This window comes from Rhipicephalus microplus, chromosome 5 (genome assembly GCF_043290135.1).
Source record: "Rhipicephalus microplus isolate Deutch F79 chromosome 5, USDA_Rmic, whole genome shotgun sequence".
NCBI classification, from domain to species: domain Eukaryota; kingdom Metazoa; phylum Arthropoda; class Arachnida; order Ixodida; family Ixodidae; genus Rhipicephalus; species Rhipicephalus microplus.
Window position 1 is genome coordinate 31061366 of NC_134704.1, and position 16602 is coordinate 31077967.

The following is a 16602-nucleotide window of genomic DNA, read 5'->3' on the forward strand; positions in this document are numbered from 1 at the left end:
ATTATCCACCACCGACTTTCATTAGTATTCTGAGACCTTGAGTGATATGTCGCACAGACTGCATGGCATTGGGCTGTCGTCCTGTGCCAGCAGCGAGTGGTCAACGTAATCATGCAGTCTTCGAGCTTTCTTTTTCAGCCGTGCAATACGTGCACGGGCGTAACAAATTATAGACTAGCGGAGTGTTTGTAAACAAAAGAGAACTCTTTTCTGTTCGTAGTTCGCAGTGAGCAACGGTGCTCTTTTACAAGAAATATGCACAAGCTCCCACTAGTGTGCATAATGTTACTGCATGCCACTGAAATTTCACGTAAATGCTGTTCACGTTCTTATTTCTATTACCTGAGGTAAATTTCACAATCACCTGCTGCATGGTCGTCTGGTCACGCTCAGCGATCATCGATACTGCATACGGATTTTTACAAGCACTACAATTATGCAGGTGGGACAGGCGAAAAAAAAAATCGCTCACATCTCTCCCTAAAGGGGGGGGGGGGGCATGGGCGGACGTAAAGTTCTGTAAAGAGGTGTTCTTTATTCATCACCGTAGGTGCTTTTTATTCATCACCATTACGCACGACCCGCACCTTAAAAAGCGTCGCCCCTAAAACAAACCGCGGCTTTCCCTTTCGAATGGTTACGGGAAGCAGAAGATGACTGTCACCACGTTTCTTGTACTCAAAAAACGAGCATCGCTGCGCCTTGACCTTCGACTCCTGTGAGCTGGCGCCTTGTAAGCCACGTGCGTTTTTTTTTTTTTTGCACGGGAAGACACATTCACTACCCCTGCTCGCAACGCCAGACCTTACAGGCACTAATACAGAAAACATGTGTGCCAAAATAAAAGAGTAATGTGGTTATTAACTCACTGTATATCTTATCCCTTACAGTGGTGGACTACATTCGAGCGCTGGTTGGTCTCTACGAAAACAACTATCCGGAGACACTTAAGCTTGGCCTCCTCGTGAACAGTAAGTTCTTCGAATCCCTTCCACGTACTAACTAAACAAATAAGACGGGGTGATCTGGGCATTAATTAAGCACCATTACAGGCTACCGTAGGGCAGTATCTGATTAACGCTTATCTTGGCATCGTAGACGGGCGTTCGTTATTTTCTAAAATGCTTACTGTGGTGTAGAAAGCTGGAGCTCCAAAGAGTCGCAAGCTTCCTTTCAACGAGGGCGTAATAATTGTCTATCAATTACAGAGTGTAGCTGTTTCAGTTCGCGCAAGTCATATACGAAAATTCATAGGGTTTGCGTGACCTCTTAGGCTGGGCCGTTTTATGTGAAAAGTTTTTATGCGGGGTTTAACGTCCCCAAACCACCTTATTTGATTATGAGAGACGCCGTATAGTGGAGGGTTCCGGAAATTTCGGCCACCTGGGGCTCTTTAACCTGCACCCGAAATCTGTTCTGCGAGAGTAAGTTCACCTTAAATAACCACCTTGATTTTTTTTTCTTTTTCCAAAGTTTGAAGTTTGAAGTATATTTCTTTTTTGCACAACAAGGTCACGAACATCAGGGGCACAAACTACAATCGAAGTGGCTAACGCCCCGTTTCCACCGTTCAATAACACATCTGCGGTCGTCAAGGGCCAAAGTTGCGGCTGGTTGGCTCATCACAATTAGAGCACAAAAAAGCACAAAAACACAAGAAAATGCACGCACAAGCGATGTCTAACAACTGAAAATTTAATGGAAGAAACGTGTCATATATATGCAAACATGAAGGCATAAAGAAACCTTAACACCCCAACTAGCACGTATAATCTGGCATGCTGTAGATATGAAATCTCGGCATGTGTGAGAGCAATTGAAGGCTGGATATCTACAGCATGTCTGATTACGTGCTTGGTGGGTGGTGTCAAGGTTTTTTTTATACCTTCATGTTTGCATATATAGGACACGTCTCTTCCATTAAATTTTTAGTTGTTAGAAATCACTTCTGTCGTGCCCTGTATTGTGTTTTTGTGTTTTTTGTACGCTGATCGTTATGAGTATGTCCCAACTAGCCCCGGTTTGCTACTTTGCTGGTTGGCTGTACATAGTTGACACTATAGAGACGCATTGTTCGTACCCAAAGAGACACGCACAATAAGACACACAAGACTAGCACGAAATGAACGATGGTGCAAATCTCGTGTACCACGTGTGTTTTTTGTGCGTCTTTGCGTTAGAACAACGCGTCGCAAGTGCTAGAAACTGCCGTCAAACTGTGACCACATCTTTACGGTGTAGCGAGAAATATGCTCGGGTAGCGATGAGGAAAACTAACCTCCACGTGCGTCTTTCAAGGCTTAAGCAGAGGAGCGAGGAACACCGGCGTGCTTTCAAACAGTGGACTTCCCCAAGGCCGACCTTGAGAGTTGAACGTGCTGAGCGATGGGTGCACTGTCCTGTTTTTTTTTTTTTCTCAGCTGTGGGATCTAAACTGTCGTAATAAGGCACGCCAGCAACCCGGTATATAGGTGTAGCCACCAATTTAAAATAAATTCTTCGTTTTTCTCTTTCAGCGCCGAGTTTTTTCCCGGTGTTCTGGAAGCTTATCCGGCCATTCCTGAGCGAGAGAACGGCCGGGAAAATTAAGATCTTCTCGAAAGGTGAGCATGTCGCACCGGCTGATCATGTTGCACAGACTCGCAAACCACTGCTCTGGTGAAAAAGATTAATTATTCGTTGCTCAGGACCATTTTTTTCCGGGAGCCTTTCGTCTTTTAGTGGTAGCCTCTATTGGGCAGTGACGTCATGCGTGTTCTTCACATACCTTAAGTAAGGATGATAACGCGATCACCTCTAATATAGTGAATTCGTGCGAGAAAATGTAAAATCAATGTGACCGCTAACTCACTTTATGTATGTCATCCAGTAATACACAAAGGTCATAACAGGCTGCTTAAAGGTCACAAAAGCTGCGGAAAGGTCACAAAGATTGCTTCAACACCGAGGCGCATTAGTCTAAAACAAAGGACTTCATCCGGAAAGTAGTGGTCGCAATACAGATAGACAATGCTGCAAATCCATCTTTAGGCATGCTGTACAAAGTATTGAATCACAGGTGTTAATCATATGAATGGCCCGTTGTAAGTACAGCAACAATAAAACGTTCAATATTATCAAGCAAATGCTCACTTACCGTTTCATTGTAAAAAAATGAAAAAAACAGAAATAATTAAAGTTTTTCTTTTTAACGTACTTTTTCTCGTTCTTAAAAAATTTCATGGCCAGGGAAAGCTAAAATATTTCCTTGTGAAATAATGACATATAAATAATATTAGCCCAGAGCCAATGGGCAACGTAGTTGAGCACTGTTCAGACCTATTTCGTCGTTTAAACTCGGTTTATAGATGACTGAGCAAATCGCACACTCGCCAACTAAAGAAAAAAACAAAGATACAACAAGTCACCAGTTTAGGCCTCCGAAACGTTAACAAATTTTGTTTCGCGTTTCATAGCTTACGAGCACACGTTTTCTTCAAATATGTTCCTTCCCGATTGCAGTGTGTACTCCTTAACGCTCTGTTTACAACAGTATTTTGAGGTGTTTCTCTCTACCTTCGTTCTTTTCTTCTGCCAACTTTACCGCTACAACCCACATTAAATTGGAAGCCCCGCGTCGATCAGTTTCCTCATTTAGTAAGTCTTCCTAACTGCGTAATCTCTGAAGACTGTTGATATGAGAATATTCAGAAATATAGGGCAATAAATTGAATAGCACTGCGCTACATCCGGTACCTGAATCAAAATGGGCATATTAGAAACACCACATCCCCCCCCCCCCTTCTAATAATGAGTACCGATGAAAAAGCCCCAGCAGAACAAAACGTCAAGACAGAGAGGAGGAAAGATTTGTGTTTTAATTACCTAATTATAGAGAAAAACGCAGCCGAAGCTTTTACGGGAATACCAGCATATATCGATTTCAGAATGAAGGCCTTCTTGCTTCGCACTCCAAGGTCACAGAAGTGACTCAGTGATCAATCTACTATAATGACAATCATAACAATGTTGGCCTATGAACATTAGGAGAAACATTGAATTGGCTTGGATTGATAAATAGTACTCTGAGAACTCTAATCTCGCTAATTTCCCCATCGTTGTTTAGTAAAAGAGGAGAAAATTAATTTCAAATTTCATGTTTAAACTTCTCGCCGAACTCGCGGATTACAAAATATATGTGTCGCATTTTGGCGTCATTGGCTCCACGGAAATCATTTAAAGATAGAATGTTAAGCCTATTGCCCCCTCGTAGCACACTTCATATTTTTTTCACTTATTAGGAACGACGTATGTCCTAGTAGGCACAGTCAAAATAGGTGGCGTCACGGCAAATGGTGCGAAAACTTCAAGGTGGTGTCACCACCCCCATTTTCGTTTTCTGGCTTCTCGCCGCAAGCTTGGTGTTTTTGATACCGTGAAAGAGCAATTCAAATATACAATGAAATTTGTTTAGCTTTTTAATGTGTCGTTAAAAAGCTGTTGACAATGTGGAACCTCGGATTTACACCTGCAGTTACAAAATATTTTAAAGCTCTAGTTGCTGCTTTATACAAGCTTCCCTCAGATCACAAATTTTTAATCTGTTAAAAGTAATAACAATGATTCTGCTTTATCCTTTTTTGAAGCTATTAGATATTTGTTTTAAAAAAATTTCTTAAATTTATGGGCTGTTTCGAAAATTGTTGAATTGCCATTGAGGGCTGCTTTGAAAATGGTTGCCTTGCTAAGCGAAAGTTATTCATACAGTGTTTGATTTATATTCACTTCCGTGTAAATGCTATTCAATTCGCATTTGGTTCCATGTCATCGCTATTTCATTGTCATTAGATTCATTTCTAAAATTCCCAATTCACACGCCCCTGCGAATGGCCGTGAATGACACAGAAGCATTGCTATATACTGGGCCGGCAAACTAGCTGCAGCATCAGTGACACGTGGTCTCTTGCTCGCAGATGGTTGGCTGCCGACTCTGCTGGAGTACGTCGACCCCAGTCAGCTGCCAGCGCAGTGGGGAGGCACCATTGTGCACCCGGAGGGAGGAGCACGCTGCACCCACATTGTAAGTTAGTTATAACCTTGACTTGAATAGCACAACTAGCCGCTACTTATGTGCTCTTGACTAAATCAACCCGGGGCCTTTAAGGTTCGCTTCTGAAGGAAGGCAGACATGCGAAGCTAGGGATGACGTTATCGGGCAGTGCGTATTTCTAGCATGGTAGATGCAATACGGCACGGGTATTACCAGGGGGGTGAGGGGGCCATGGGGATATGATGCCTCCTCCTTCCCCTCTTGCACTCTCCAGGGCGGCACTAGTGGATATATCAGTGGGGGGGGGGGGGGTAGGCACAACAGTATTTCCTGCCCCCTCCTACTATTCACACGCCTCTCCAAGAGCTAAAGTAGGCAGAATGCACAGTGCATAAGTCCTCAGTATAGTCAAGAGCTCTACGAAACTTCGGGTATTCGGGTATCACGATGAGGATAAAGAGGCGGTCACTGAACAAGGCAACGTGAAAACGCAGAGGCGTTTCGGGACCAGCAACGGGTTCCTTGATCACACCTATCAAAGATACGTGCTTTCACCTTGACTTGACTAGTGACGGCACCTTCATCCTCCCAAGTTCCCCGCCTCTCCTCCCATCCTACTTCCCCGAAGCAACTCACACATGTCGGGGATGCCCCCCACCCCCTGCGGTAAATATATCCTGGCACTGGCCCTGCATTACGGCTTAGACATCATACCGTTCGTAGGACACAAAATCTACTGATTGGTTCTTCACCTACGAACTTTAGAGCAGCATGGATGGAGGTGAGTTCCGCAGCCATCGATGATGTCAAATGCGATGTCCAGAATTTTATCGTGACAGATTTCTCCACAGCCATGGTCAATCTTCTCAAATTACAAAGCAGTTCTCCAATGTATTACGTTGCCATATCGCCATGGACAATATGAACAAATAGTCACTGACAAAAGGCTGCTTCATCACCACGCTTTAGAGAAGAAGCACAACATATCGTATCAGTGGGTGCCGGGCCACTTCGGTATCTATGGCAATGACCGTGCAGATGAAACAGCCCGATCTGCTCGTGATGCCGTTCCTATTGGAGCTATATACCATTAGTGAGAACAGACGCCGCTAAAAGGCTTCGATCACCGACAAGGGAACTGACATTAGAACATGGGAACTCGACGGAATTCACCAGTGCTCGTTTGCACAACTTGGAGCCGCATCTACAGCTCCGTCTTGCGTTAGGAATAACCAGTGCTGAGGGGACACTCTTGTTCCACTTGTGGCTCGGGGTGGCCTTTACAAATGCTTACTCATTTCGCATCGCAATGGTGAGTAGCCCGACATGTGACAACTGTAGCTGCGATGAGACAATCGACCATCTTTTCGGTGAGTGTCCTCACTTCAGTGCGTAAAGAACTTACAAAAGTGCTAGACAGATGTTAAAATCACGCATTGTAGGAGGAAATTGTCTTAGGACACTGGCTGAGACCGTCCTCAGCATGCAATGCATTGATAGCTTTGTTGCCCTTCATGCGGGTAGCTGGTCTCGGAGACAGACTCTAAGCACTGTTCTGTATCGTATTACTGTTCTCCATTCTTATCTTTTTGTAACGTCTCTTTTCGGTCATCGTGTGTTCCCTTACCCCATCCCCAGCACAGACTAGCCAGCCGGTCTGGGAACTGGCTAACCAACATGTCCTTGCTTTTCTCCTCCCTGCTCCTCCTACTTACTATTTCTTTAGTATATCACGAGTCACAACGTGGAAAAAGGATGTAAGCTTGTGGGAATCCTACCATATGTATGAATTTAGCGTGCCGTATTTCCTCCCAGGCTAGGGGAAGACATAAAGTTAGGGGGCAGATGATGCGGGTTAAAAGTGGCAGAAGCAAGCATAGGACCGAGAGGACGGGCTGAACGTAAGAGAGGCTTTTGGGTTACAGTGGACGTAGTTAAGATGATGATGATCATTATGATGATGATGCTCATGATGATTTCCTCCCAGAATACCAAGTCTTGTAGTGTTGACTACGGTTGTATGCTGTTGACTAGTGCTAGGTACTGTCGGTTACAAAGGAAACTGAAAGCTATTACAGGTAGCTGCCGATGGCGCACTTTTGTTTATTTGGTTTACTTCCACCGCTGAATTTGTTTGCCAGCTCTCGCATTCCTTCCCAACAGCGGGAATAAAAAAAAAGCGACAACATTTGATGACCTTGCATTTTTCAGCCGTCCGCAAACGTTACACCATACATTTCAGCCGTCCGCAATCTCGTTTCGCAACGCATTCCGTAAATCGGTGTCCACGACTTTCAAAACTCACAAGCTCGTAATAACCTTGAATAGACTTTTGTGACACGTACATCTAGGGCACTGTTCGCAACGAATAGCAGGGCGACGTTGTTCAGTCATTGACATCCTCAGTTTTAGATAAAGGTTCTGTTTTACTTCTGTCTCTCTTCGTTGATCGGTGTCGTGACATGTATTTTTTCGCTGTTCTTGACAGTGAGTGGCCATTCTTTTCTTTTTGTTTTTCATTTTTTCGCACTTGTGCCTGACACATCGAGAGGTTGCTAGGCAGCAGCAGGTCAAGGTCACAGGCTAGATTCCTGCTAACAACGAAAAGCGCTTTTATAAGGACGGTGCCGCACAAACAATTGTGCACTCAGATGTCAATCTGCGTTATAAAGAATATCGCAAGAAGTTGATCTGTTACTTTCAACTATAGCTACCTCATAGACGCGACAAAGGTAAAGGTTTGGTCCACATCGGTCGGAAAGTGCTTAAGGTGCTCCGCTGCTTACCCGAAAGCCGCACGGGTTTGATCCACGCCGCGGTGGTTGCATTTCGACAGAGGTGAAATGGAAGATGCCCGTGTACTGTGTAATGTCAGTGCACGTAGAGGAACACCAGGTGCCAGAAATTTCTGAAGCCCTCAGCTACAGCGTGCCTTTTAATGATATCATGGTTGTGGCATATAAGGATGAGATGAAACAAGAGAGAGAGAGAGAGATAAGAAAGGCAGGGATGTTAACTAGTTTAACATAACCATTATCCTTTCCTGTACAGGGGAAAGGCATTTGGGCGATTGAAGGAAGCGTTAAGAAAGAGGAAAAGAGAGAAGGAGCACACAGTATCACAGAGCAGAGCAGCAGTCTTGTGCGGTATACATCAACCTTACGAGCCCAGCAGCTCGCGTAAGTCTCCTGTTCGTAGAAAAATTAGCAAGACCTTGGTTGCTCGAACTCTCGAGGACTTGTCGTGATGACATTCGAGTATTGTTTCTGGCGACATCGATCTGCGCGTGATCGTCTTGGGAGCGATTGCGAGTGATCGCCTCTGCATATATTGAATAGCGAGGACAGTCGTACCAGATACGCTGAAAGGTCTCCTCGATATCCCAGACGTCGCATGGAGCATTGTCGGCCGTCCCTATACGGAACTAAAATGATTTTATGAAAGATACTCTTAGTCATAACCGGACTAGCAGAGTGGCCTCTGTTCGGTGGAGTCCAGTTGGTGTTTGAAACCATATAAACGTGTTCAGGCGATGTTGTCTATAGTTTTGGCTACTTTTAGCTTCAGTGTAGAGTGCAAAATATTCTTTGCGGTCATTCGAAGCATGGCAGCAGCATAAGACCTTGAAAGGGTATAGCTTCGTTCTTGTCGCCTTGCAAAGTTGACCGAGAAGCACTACTGGCATGGTTGTTGCCAGTCATACCACAGTTACTTGGTAGCTGTTGAAATGTCACTAGGTGTCTTTTCTCAGATTACGTATGAATGAAGTGTCTGATCTCAAATATCAGTATTTCGCACGGTCCACACTACAGGGCTGATAACAGAGATTGCAAGGCTGCTTTGGAGCCACTGAAAATCAACCATCAGCGTGGTTGTTCGCGGTTGACAACACCGTGTGCAACTCAAAGGGCTGCGAGTTCTGCATTCGTCGATGTTGTTGGTCCGTCTTAAAGATAACAGTCACACCTCTCACTGGAACAACCACTGCTCTGTATGAGCTTCAGGTGGTCGTTGAGCCGTCGAATAATTATATATGTATGCGGCCGATCTACTTCTAATGCAGCAGAAGCAGAAATAGCTGCTTCAGAACAGATGATGACAGTTCAGATTTTTTTTACTGACTCCTGGTGCACTGTAGGACGAATCAAACGCCAGGGTGGAATCAATCGTTCTGATACGGGACTGAAGCCTGGCGCTAGGTCGGCGGAACAACTCGAGATAGTTGCGCAGTCTGATTATTGCGGTCTTTCTGACGGCAGGGTTTCTATGTGGGGGCTATGAGGTCGAACAAAACACCTGATGTGAGTTCTCAAAACTTCCACCACCATGTGCGCTTGTATTGGTTGGTCTATGGTGATGGTTGCCACCTGTTGACGCACATTTGGGCAAACCAAGGCAAACACGCAGTGCCTCAGCTTGCGTGCAGCTTGCAGAACGTGAAGATTTTTCTCGCCGGTGTCGACGCAAGTATGAGGTTGGTACACGCAGGGCATACTTCAAAAACCCGAGAAAAAGTGCTCTGTGTGATTCTAGCATCAAATCTACCAACATATGTCAGTTCTCCACACCCAGGAGCCTAAAGAGCTGGGCGATTGCCGTCAGATGCCTCTACAGGTAGGCCACGTAAGGGTTTAAGTGTAATTTATGTATATAATTACGCCGAAAATTTGTAAGCTCTGGCATACGAAATCGTCTGACCGTCAATAGAAATCACAAAGAGTGCCATTTGTCTGCACATGAACGCCACTATGGCACATTTTGGGGGGAATACCTGAAGGCCTTGCTTACTAAGGTAGCGCGTTGTCAAAATTTCAGCTTTTTGAAGTTTCGCCGGAATTAGGGGTTGTGTAGCGGCCGACGTCCAGACGCCTATATCACCTGCGTATATAGATATCCTGATCGTACTTGGCAGCTATTCAACAAGTTGAATGATAGTGATATTGAATTGTATGGGCTTACTGCTAAACCTTCAGGAACACCTATAGCTGGTATAGCATCTGTGTACCATAACAAACCTCTTACTCTTCCTCACCCAAATAAAGCGAATATAGCGACCATCTTCCGTGCCGTAAAGGTAATCACTCTAATAATATAACGCTGTCGCCTACGTACGTTGCAGATTGGCCCCGGAGGTGATCTTCCAGACGCCGTAAGCCGCGGCGGAGGTGCCCTGGCTGTCGACCCCGAGGCGGTCAGCTGCTTTCTGGAGCGTGGAAGGTTCATGGAGGTTCCAGTGCAGGTCGAAGTGCCAGGCGCCAAGCTTCACTGGAGGTTGCAGGCGAAGGACGTAGGCTTCGCCCTATGGAGGGTGAGCGGTGAAGACCGCGTTCAGTTGCTTGCACCACGAAGGATCGCCTGCGATAAGGATCCCGAATACGGGCAGATGCACTGCGAGCACCCTGGAACATGTACGAGTGGCCAATTCAGTTCTCTTGTACCCTGGTTTACTATGTCCTGTCGTGCATTGAGAGAGTGAGAGAGGAATAATTCATTCAAGAGCTGAAGATGTTTGTCTGGCTTTTAACCTGCTAGGATATGTTCAACCTGGTATTCAAAACTGCAGCGAACACACGTCGCTTGAAACAAGCTGCAAGAGCAAGATACCCTCTTGTAGCACGCGGGGTAAAAATCGCCTACATAAATTGTAGGGGTTTCAAACTTAATGAGCTAGCATTCGTTGTCCATAGCTCCTAGGGCATCACACCGGGAATGCATTTTGTGTGTTCTGGTTACCACGGGTTTGTTGTGAATGCCTTTGGATATTGTATAGTGCTACCGACGCATACTCATTAGCTTACTTTCTTATTACTTTCTTATTGGCCAGTGACGGCACCTTCATCCTCACAAGTTCCCCGCCTCTTCTCCCATCCTACTTACCCGAAGCAACTCACCGATGTCGCGGGTGCCCCCATCCCCTGCAGTAAATATACCCTGGCGCTGACCCTGCATTACGGCTTAGACATCGGACCCTTCATAGGACACAAAATCTACTGATTCGTTCTTCACCTACGAACTTTAGAGCAGCATGGACTTTAGAGCAGCTCAACTTTCTTATTACTTTCTTGTTTCACTTTTTACCTTCCCAACCGCTCTTCCCTTCACCCGAGGGCAAGGCTGGGAACGGGAAGCTCGCATATGGTTAAAGATCCCACATATTCACTGTGCTTCTTTCTTTCTCTTTCTTTCTCTTCTCGTCGATAGGAAAATTTCTCATGAGGTTCCGATGATTAGCGAATAAAGGCAGAGGGCAGGGATTTTAATCAAGTAGACTGATTGACTACACCACTCTAGAGAATGAGGAGGAACAAGATTTGATGGAAAGGAGGAAAAAGGGAAGGCCGAATTCAGAGGAGTGCCAGTGTCAAAGAAGTGCCAGCATGCCAGTGTCAAGACCCACGCTCAGGAAGACCCGTAAGGAGCGTTCTGCTTGCAGGGGCGCTGTAATGCAAAGCGGGTGGAATCGTTACTCAGTCATAACACTAATGATCAAAGCAATCAAAAATACCAGCGAGAAAAAGCAGGATTAGAGCGTCCCGACCAATTAGAGCATATTTATGAACTAGAGCATATTTATGAACTACCTTGTGTCATCACGTTTTTAACAAGTGACAGAAGAAGTCGCGATCATCAACCATTATCACGTTTGCATCAACCAGTCAGTTATTGTTTTTCTTTTAAATTCGCTACCTTGTGGTTTAACGACTTACTCAGCTCACGAAGTGTGCAGGGCTCAGAAATACATAGCGCTTCAAATGCGGCACAAAAAAAAAAGCAGAGCACGTCTACAATCAACCATATATTTCGCGAGCTTCGAGGATCACTGACGCTATTCACTTGCTGTAAAAGTATCAGCGAAATGTGGTGGCGCCCAAGTTCTTCAATACATTTCTTCCCTTGATCTATTCTTAGTGTCGCCAACATAACGCGATATCGTGCAATAATGATGATGTAAATAACGTCATGAATGACGCATGAAGAGCAGCATCTCATCACCCCCGCAGAGAAAACTTAGACGCAGCATAATGATGCCATTCAGAGCTACAAAAAAAAGATGAAGAGAAAAAAATAATGTGTGCATCTTAAATTAAATTAGTGTATCGGAAGCTGATAAATGATGGAAACTGGTAACGTCAGCGCGATTTTTCCTCCACTTTTGCCAACGCTTGGCATGATTTTCCTCCTCTCTCACCAGCACTACCTGAGCTCGAGCGTGCGCTGATATTGGTCGACTCATTTCGCCAGCACAGCGCATTGCGCTCCTCTTCCCTCTACTCCTTTCCACACCACCTGCCCTTCTCCATTCACGGAGTTTCCTAAAGTTAACTAGAGGAAACTCTGGCGCTGCGATCGCTCCGCCACCATGGCAATGATGGGTAACACATAGATTTGCCTAGTCTTCGTGCTTGCGGGCTTCAAACGCATCTTGTGTTGCAGCTCCCGTAGACACTAGCACCAGAGTCTCATCCAGAGAACTTATATAGGAAACTGTATGAATCCATCCATAGCTTCGTGTTCCCTCTTCTCTCTACCACCTACGTCACCACTCTTTGTCTACCAGGCTGAACACCCTACGTAGACTTTGCCCTTCGTCACAATATACTTTATCCACGCACACGCCCTCTTGTCAGGCTTCGGTTTCGCAGTTGGGCTAAAAAGTGTGGACTCTGAATTCCCAGGGATTTGCCTGGCTAGTAAATATTAGCCAGACGGAGATTTCAGTTTTATCGCTACTGTCTTATTTACGCGACCAAGAGCATCTGTCACGACATGCTCACAAGTCTTGCCTTGTTTGTCTTGCAGACACGTTCACGTTCGACAACAGTTTCAGCTGGTTCAACGGAAAGCAACTCTCCTACGTAATACGGGTGCACCACGAGTCTATAGCCAGTCTTGACGACGTCACCAGGTGCTGAAAAGAGATTCGCCTGCCCCGAGGTCGGGCCTTGTACAGCACTTTTGGGCCACACGTGCTCACCAGCAATCTTTTGGTATCACTTTTATTACAGTGTATTTTTTTCTTTTGCTTCACATTGAAATAAATGTTAAGTATGTTGTTGGAACCATGATTGGTTTTGACGGTTATATAGTAGTCGAACCTCGCAATAACCAAGTAGCATCAGGACCATAAATTGGTTCGTTATAGCGGATATTCGTTGCAGTCTTTATATACAAAAATCCTGTTCTAACAAATCGCCAATCTGGCTCTCGCAATATCTGACATACAAACAAGAATTATTTTAGGACTCAAGCTCTATATGAAAGAGGTACACTTTCCCTGCCATTTTGTGGCATTTTGAACATTATTTCATACGGTGGCGCGCTAAATGCAGTTTTTTTTTATTTCCACTGGATAGCTGAAGTACTAACTTTTTGAAATTTTATTAAAAATAAGCTAGTTCCAAGCTGTCGTTAAACAACATGGAGAACGCTTTAGCTTCTTTCTTTAGGGCAGAACGTGAAAGCGTAATCGGGCTCCGTGTTCATCACCTTCTCAATTAGCATGCAAGCCCGGTTTCGGTTCTCTGAAGATGCCGCAAGCATATCGCAACGAAACGAGCGTCTCTGCACGTAACATTGGTAATTTAGAACTCTCGTATGCTCGATTACAACTTTAGAAGTCAGCGGTACTTTCTCATCAAAGGCGGATGCACACAAGCCTGCACCAATGGGCGCGTACTCGAGACTGACGTCACGAGCCGGATGGCCCCTGTACCCTCCTGCAGAGAACGTTGCCGAGAGCAAGAGCGGGATTATTTATTTAGTCGCTAGGGTGATCGGCTGCCGTGATTCGGTCGTTTGGTTGGGCCTTCCCTAACTTCTGAAGTTGTATCCGACTATAGAACGTCTATTGCAAATATAGGTGCGAATTCTTATATACGCCATGATTCTTCCTTTTGCGAAACAGTGAATGGCCCACTACGTGTTAGTCAGGCAACGCGCGAACCTTCGCAGCTGCTCACTTTGTCGATGCTTTTTGCTGCTGATGGCGATTAAATATGTCTAAGCGCTCTGAAATTGGTGGGCCTTTGAAACACCCACTCCTTGCGCAATTCACATGTTACGACACCTGGTGCGATACTACGCTTCTGCCACGCAATATTACATTAATTAGGAAGACTCCTCATTACATGACATTCATATAGCGTTTTCTTTTTCGGTCTTTATTTCTTTTTTTTTTCTTCGCCGTTTAAAGCAGTAGCGTGGCTCTGTGGTAAACACCTGCCAGCCACGCTGAAGGCCTGGGTTCGACTCTCACCCGAACTAAAGTTGTGTCATTATTTTATTTCTATCGTTGTCGATTTCTCGCTCACGGACAACGCCAATGTTTCGCTAAATACGAACGACGCGGACACCAAACGAAGCGCGAACAATCAAAGTTCGTAGTGAGTTCGCTACAACCGATGATTCGCTACATCAGTGTTCGTTATACAGAGGTTTATCTGCACCTCATTCTCTTATGGCCGGTTATTTGTCATTTCTTCGTCTTGCAACTAAGCGGCTGCAAGCCACATGGAGCCACGCAGATCCCAATGAACGAAGCTTAGATAAATATCCGTATACTGTCCATCATTCTCACGTTGGCTGAAGCACCGTGCGTGGTCGCTCCCATAGACACCATAGCGTCGGATAAACTTCTAGTGTGCTCGCATAAAACTGTTCGGATGCGGAAAGTTGTGATTTGGGGTTGTACGCCAGAAGACTAAAAGATGAGAACCCTTGTGTTGCGCTCATTCGTAAAGAGGACAGAAACCAATTGACAAGTATTTCTGGATAAGCACGAACTGTCAATCTATGACGCGTGGTGGATTTCAAACCTCGCCACGTTCAGCTGTGACGGGGGTACGATAACCAATAGGGCTGCTACATTGGTTCATATCTCTGTCTTCTTACCACCCTCGCCCTCTCTCTCTCGCAATCACAAGCACACGCAAGCACGCATGTACAGACACACACACACACACACACACACACACACAAAACACCATACAGACACAAAAACAAACAAGCAACAGCTGTTTCTGCATATAGTCTCTGCTCGTTGGCATATGATAGTGTGATGGATTTGGGTGCACGTTAAAGAACCCCAGGTGGTCAAAATTTCCGGAGCCCTCCACTACGGCGTCTCTCATAATCATATGGTGGTTTTGGGACGTTAAACCCCACGAATCAATCAATCATCATGATAGTGTGATGGTCACCCACTTGCGTCTAATTTGCATTTTGTTATGGGAAAGATACCGAAAATGTATGTCCATTTGCATATATTGCATTGCAACTGTGCGAACTCATACGGAGCTGCTTTCTCATAAAAGTTATGGAGAACATCTCCTGGCTTAATCTTGTGAACGTCAGCGGCTACCTAAGTTCAGTGTCAACAAAACCTCGACCCAAGCGACATTATTGGCTCGACACGCTTCTCTTACCGACGTCTACACAAGCTTTTTTTTTTTTTTTGAAACAACATAATTGCCACAACTATTGGTGAAAACGTGGTTTTTCTCATGAAATATATTCTAGAAGATACAGGAGAGACTGCAAATTTGGTGAACAGACTCGTCTAAAAGTTGGGGAACACATTCTTTCACATTTTGTGTGGTTGTAATATGCATCCACAAACAACATCGATTTATTTAAAAAAAAGATGACCAGTGGAAGACACAGGCTACAAACCCAAGATCTTAGGACCAGCTGGTGAACAGGTCCAGCCTGTCAGCTCAAGCCCTCGGCTACTAAAGTGGCTAGCCCCCTCAACGTCTGAATAGCCTAGTCAAAGACTAATTTTATTTATTTCACTCTCCATCTCTCTTCCTCTCTCTTCGTGTCCACTTACTTCTAGAAAACTTGCTCCCGACCCGATGCCTTTCCTGAAAAGAGTCAAAAACACTTACCGGAGGGAACCATTCCGCAACGAACCTGTTATTGCGGGTACAGACGTCACTGGCGATGAATACAAACGATTCAAGTGACGACTAGAGCTTTCATCGAAGTAAGATCACTGGCCGGAACGAGGACAATATCTTGCTTTGACTGCAAGAGCGTGAAACTATATCTCGAATGGCGACACTTCAAACCTGTCTTGCATAGAGAGATCGCAGTCGTAATAATTCCTGCGCGTCAAACTTCCTTACATATCACGAAGGTCGCTTGTGCGACGAAACGAGTTTCATATCGTGTGGCGCGACTTGGAAAGGAGTACGGTGACTCAACGGCATGCTCCTTGCACAGCGGATAATTTTGTAGCGTGCAGTAATGAAACGCTCGAGAGTACCATTTCACGGTCGCGCACTTTAGGAGAAACCTTCAGCTATACGCAAAACAGTACAAACTGGCCACTGACAACACAGGCGTGCATCGACTCGGCCAGAAACAAGTGCTAACAAAAACAGACGCCTCGACTCGAAAGCGATGTCTTGCTTAATGTCACTCTCAGACTGCTCCAAACAGTAACCTAACCGAACACACTGCGGCACTGCACACAATATACCCCGAATGGTTCCCAAGCCCAGATTGCCTTCGGTGTTGTGGCTATGCGAACTTCGAGCATGTCCTGTGGTAATACGGAAAGACGGGCT

The 16602-nt window shown here is 45.2% G+C and overlaps 2 protein-coding genes across 4 annotated transcripts in view; one reads left to right on the forward strand and one right to left on the reverse strand.

The window, feature by feature from the left end:
• Nucleotides 1-13089, forward strand: part of LOC119174770 (SEC14-like protein 2) — a 37080-nt gene extending 23991 nt beyond the window's left edge. The window contains exons 8-12 of the mRNA XM_037425819.2: nucleotides 891-971; nucleotides 2517-2603; nucleotides 4953-5059; nucleotides 10149-10437; nucleotides 12830-13089. Of these exons, the coding sequence (XP_037281716.2) occupies nucleotides 891-971; nucleotides 2517-2603; nucleotides 4953-5059; nucleotides 10149-10437; nucleotides 12830-12942 (677 nt within the window). The 3' untranslated portion in view covers nucleotides 12943-13089. The remainder of the gene's footprint in view (nucleotides 1-890; nucleotides 972-2516; nucleotides 2604-4952; nucleotides 5060-10148; nucleotides 10438-12829) is intronic.
• LOC119174771 (SEC14-like protein 2) overlaps nucleotides 1-16038 on the reverse strand; it is an 82253-nt gene extending 66215 nt beyond the window's left edge. Inside the window, exon 1 of one of the 3 annotated variants that reach the window (XM_075895139.1) lies at nucleotides 15919-16038. The gene's annotated coding sequence lies outside the window, so the exon portion shown is untranslated. Of the gene's footprint in view, nucleotides 1-10141; nucleotides 10158-15918 lie in introns of those variants that run through there. The other 2 variants (XM_075895141.1, XM_075895140.1) reach the window with 2 other exon arrangements.
• Between the last annotated feature and the right edge of the window lie 564 nt (nucleotides 16039-16602).